A 4,634-nucleotide genomic window follows, 5' to 3' on the forward strand; every position below is an offset into this window, starting at 1 on the left:
TCCCCATTTTTGTGGGGTTTTGACACCATGTCAACAACAACATAGCTTCATACCAGAGATTTGTAACCCATGTACGAGTTGAGCTAATCAGTGGTGTGATGTTTGCTCCACTTGCACCGCTGTTTATGTGCATAAACCCCTCAGTGTGCACCTGCTGTAAGAAGCTCACCAAAGGGATCCAAACTGTGAAGCGAGATGATAAAACGCAGCCTTATTGTATGAGGCACAGCTGCTGTGGGGGAGGCGAGCTGTAGATCAGTCACACCTCCACACTCCAACAAGCGGATGTGTTTTACTTTGCCTTTTCTCGCACTTTCTGACTTCCCTCCTCTACCTATCACCGACCAAGCCTGCCAGAGGCTGCTTTGGTATTTTATCTCTGCGGTGGCCTAATTATCTGCCACTTTTCTGTGTTGCTGTGAGGGTCAACTAGTAGCCCAATTTAAAACAGATTCATTTGTCGGGAGTTTAAAGGTTGTCTTTTCAACCCAGCGACGTCTGACAGGCGGCATCCGACATCCGCCCGTTAAAGATCGGGGCGACTGACAAGGTAGGCCTGAACATCCATTTTTCTTTTGTTGCCTTTTTTTGATTACCGCCTTTCTTTTTTGTTTGGACTTGATGCAACAAAATGTTCTTGATGCCTTTATGGCAACAGCTTTGTTTTGTTTAAATTTTTTAAATGCGACGATAAAACATGTTTTTTCGATTTAATAAAAAAAAAAAAGAGAAATGATTTTATACCAAAATGTAAATATCTGGTTTCATTCCACTAGCATCGAAAGCTTTTCAAATGTGAGATCATTGAGTTGAAATGTGGAAAACCCACTGATTAATGTGTCCCATCTCCGCAATGGCAGGTCTTTCCATCTACATGATATGGAAGGTGGTTTTGAGGTTATTCCTTTCTTCTGCTTTACATTAATGCGGCAATCAGTTAGAAGCTACTCAGAAATCATAAACAATTCAAAGAAACACACATTCCTGTAATAGTATAAATAATCAACCTGTATGCCAATGATTTCTGTCCCTACCACAGACTACAACAGCCTGATTCGTGGCGTAAACAGCAGAATGAACAATGGCAGGTCTTTTATGGAAAACAGACACCAGAATTAGTGCAGACAGTGAAACACATGTGAGCTTGATGACGGGGTTCAGAAGATAAGCACCTGTGTACTTTTTTTAGGATCAAACTGTGGATTCTGGGTCACACCCAAGCAAACACGTCTTTACTTCCGTATTTAAATCTCTTATGTTGTCACAGATTAGCTAACTTTGAAGTAGAGGGGCACTTGGTAGGTTGCGTGTTTACAGATGTTTTTACCTACCAGAGAAATGTTAAAAAAAATGTTTAGGCGCTGACTAAAACACTCAACTTTCTAACTGTTGCGAATACCTAGCGCTTCTTCCCGTTGCTAACATCTCCTCTCCTCTGTTCCCAGGAGAATATCTCCATATATACAGTGGCAAACGTTGAGAACTGAACCGGCTGACTGGACATCTGTGAGAGGACCGAAGAGAAATCCCCGATTCTGACCGGGCTACTGCTGAGGCAGAGCGGAAGTGAGACGAGCCAAGATGGCCTAAAGAACTGAGAGGTTGCGTAAAGCATCTGTTGGGGAGGTGCGGACTCTGTCTGAGAGACGCTGGGGCAACATAGATCAGTTCTGTTCGATGAATTCTCACTGCGAGAGACCGAATCTATTAATGGAGTTCCATCAGTACGGGTCTGAGCATTGCCTGTAGTGAAAGCTGCCTGCAGGCTACAGAAACACAGCCCACACTCGAGGACCTTGTATCCTGTTAAACTGACAGGAAAGGCTTGACTTTCCTCCGAAGAACCCAAGAGAACCCGTGTTAACAAACAGCAACCATGAATGGCTTGACAGAACTGTCCGTGAAGTGTGTTCTGGTCGGGGACTGTGCCGTCGGCAAGACGGCCCTGCTGGTCCGCTTCACCTCAGAGACATTTCCAGACTCGTACAAGCCCACCGTGTTCGAGAACACGGGCGTAGAGGTGTACATGGACGGGGTCCAGATCAGCCTGGGGCTGTGGGACACGGCGGGCAACGACAACTTCAAGCAGATCCGGCCCAGATCGTACCAGCAGGCTGACGTGGTGCTCATGTGCTACTCGGTGGCCAACCCCAACTCCCTCGCCAGCCTCCAACGCAAGTGGATCGCCGAGGTCCGGGAGTACCTGCCCAAGGTGCCGGTGCTGGTCGTGGCCACCCAGACGGACCTGAGGGAGGTGGGGGTGCATCGGGGCAGCTGCATCTCGCCGGCGGAGGGGAAACGTGTGGCTCACGAGGTGCACGCCAAGGGCTACCTGGAGTGCTCCTCCCTGAGCAACCGCGGCGTGCAGCAGGTGTTTGAGTACGCCGTGAGGACAGTTTTCAACAAGTACAAGAAACGGGAAAGGAGGCGCATGTTCAGCATGAACCAGTGCAAAGTGTTTTGACCTTTGACTTTGATCTTTCTGCCATCTGATGGTTTTTCAGGTGTGCTGTTAAAAATCACCCAGCCATGAAGAGATGCAAGGACCCAAAGTGGGTTTCCTGCCATACTCCTGGGTCGCTCTTCACTAATAACCCCCTAAAGCCAAACATATTCAAACTGAGAACACACTTTGAAGAAGAACCTCGCTGTTCAGATACCAGCATAGAGGAGTGGACGCTTTTCCAACGAAGGGATTAAGTCATATGATGTCAAATAGAACTTTTTTTTGTACTTATTTAAAGTGTTTAAACCGTAGGAAAACAGATTAAAAATATCTCAGTTTGTGGGTTATTTGAACAAGTTGACTTTATTTGATATTTAAACCTAATATGCTAGTGTACGACCGCAAATACAATGACGTAACAACATATTTTAGGTATTGTTTCGTGAAGCCTGAACACTGCAGAAGTTTCTAAATCAGAAGTTTCAGATTGCAGAAGTTTCAAAATCAGGTTTATTCAAATGCAGAATCCCTAAACTTTTATTTGAGATAGTTGCAAGCAATAGAGGGTGCCTCGTTTTGTCAGAATTCATTTAAATTATGGTGAATTACAGCTAAGAAGACTAATGGGACCCGTTTTGCAGTAATTTTTTTGGTGTTGAGAAGTCTTATTTGATATGACCTAAAAATAGAATATATTCTTCATACATACACGGTTAAGCCCAAGATTAAACATACCCCTGGCAGATTTAGGTTTAAGATATTCTAATTTTACAAACATGTTTGTTCTGATTGCTAATGCTAGCGTATTTGAAGTCCCTATGTGGATCTGATGAGAGAATCTGGAGAGGAGCTAAAGATTAGGGTGATGGTAAGGGGCCCTTTCAGTCTCAAAGACTTGGAGCTCATCACCAAAGATAAATCTTCATGATATCAGCAGGAAGACACAAAAAGCTGGTCAGCAATTATAAGAATGGTATTATTGCCTCAATGGCAATTTTTTTTATTTATTAATGATAAGGGTATGCATAATTTCCTGCAGGATGTTTTTGAATAAAATGTTAATCAAAGAGATAAAACTTTTTTTTTTTTTTAAAGTTGACACGCTGTTATCTTTTGACAGATGCCTGTCTCATTTCTGATCAGAAACAAACTTCATGGTTGAAGGCAAATGATACTGAATATGAAGCTGACAGGAACGTGAATAATTTTGGGCTTAACCATAACTCCAATGTTTTTTTTTAAAAGTCGTTCATAAAAGTTCAGAAACAGATAAAGATAAATGAACATTTTTATGAATTTTGATCCATTTATTTCAGGAAGAGTCAAACTGTGTGATATATTAGTTTTTAATTAATTTATTTTTTGGTACAAGTCAGTTTTTTTGTTTGTAAAAAAAAAGTAACACAGCAAAAACTACGCTACAACGAATGGATTTTTCTGTTTTTGTTAGTAGTCTTTGAGTCTCTACACATCTGGTGAGGTACCAGTGATTCAAGTGTACAAGAGTTAAGTGAAAACAATTATTTGTGGGTTTTCTGTGAAGTCTCTCTGTGTCTCACTTTGTTTTTTTGGTTGTACTTGGATTGAATTTGAACATGCTTTAACGATCTCCTCGCTTATCATCAGCCGCACGTAGTGATGCTGAAGACTCCCCTGAGGAATCAAAGACCGTACGACACGCGTACATGTTTTATTGTGGGCTCTTGGGCCATTTTATTTACTTTAATAAAGCCTGTGTTGTTCTGAATGTGTTGGAGGATTGCCATTTTTATAACGCTGATAGGCATTTAGTTCTTCAGCCTCTATTAAACAGAAAATCTTTTTCAGTTTTTTGCTGGCTTTATATATAAAAAAAAAACGCTTTCCCGTCTAAAAGCAATGCTAGTTTAGTTAAATATTGTTCGAAAAGGGGATTTAATTATGTTATACATGAGTTGCAAACATATTTAAGCTGTTTTCTGATGATTCTAGATTTGCAGTTAAGCAGTAAAGCAATTAAACTATTGGTTTCCCCCCCATATCTTGAGTTATTCATGCAACCTTAATCCTGATGAATCTGCAGCTCAGCGTTAAGGTGTAAGCCAGCTCCACAAACACACACTGACTTTGGATAAGCAGTGGAGATGTAAAAGCCTGGAGAATTAACACAGATAAGAGGATTTAAGTATTCTCCAGTCAGGTTTAGCTA

General features: G+C 41.8%; 1 protein-coding gene across 1 annotated transcript; it reads left to right on the top strand.

Moving 5' to 3' along the window:
• Positions 1 to 225: 225 nt before the first annotated feature.
• Positions 226 to 4,193, top strand: rhoh (ras homolog family member H). Its single transcript, XM_012865441.3, has 2 exons — positions 226 to 550; positions 1,446 to 4,193. Exon 2 carries the CDS (start codon positions 1,877 to 1,879, stop codon positions 2,462 to 2,464), a length of 588 nt encoding a protein of 195 aa, XP_012720895.1. The 5' UTR covers positions 226 to 550; positions 1,446 to 1,876; the 3' UTR covers positions 2,465 to 4,193.
• Positions 4,194 to 4,634: the final 441 nt, after the last annotated feature.

The sequence above is a fragment of the Fundulus heteroclitus genome, chromosome 5, assembly GCF_011125445.2.
Source record: "Fundulus heteroclitus isolate FHET01 chromosome 5, MU-UCD_Fhet_4.1, whole genome shotgun sequence".
Lineage (NCBI taxonomy): Eukaryota > Metazoa > Chordata > Actinopteri > Cyprinodontiformes > Fundulidae > Fundulus > Fundulus heteroclitus.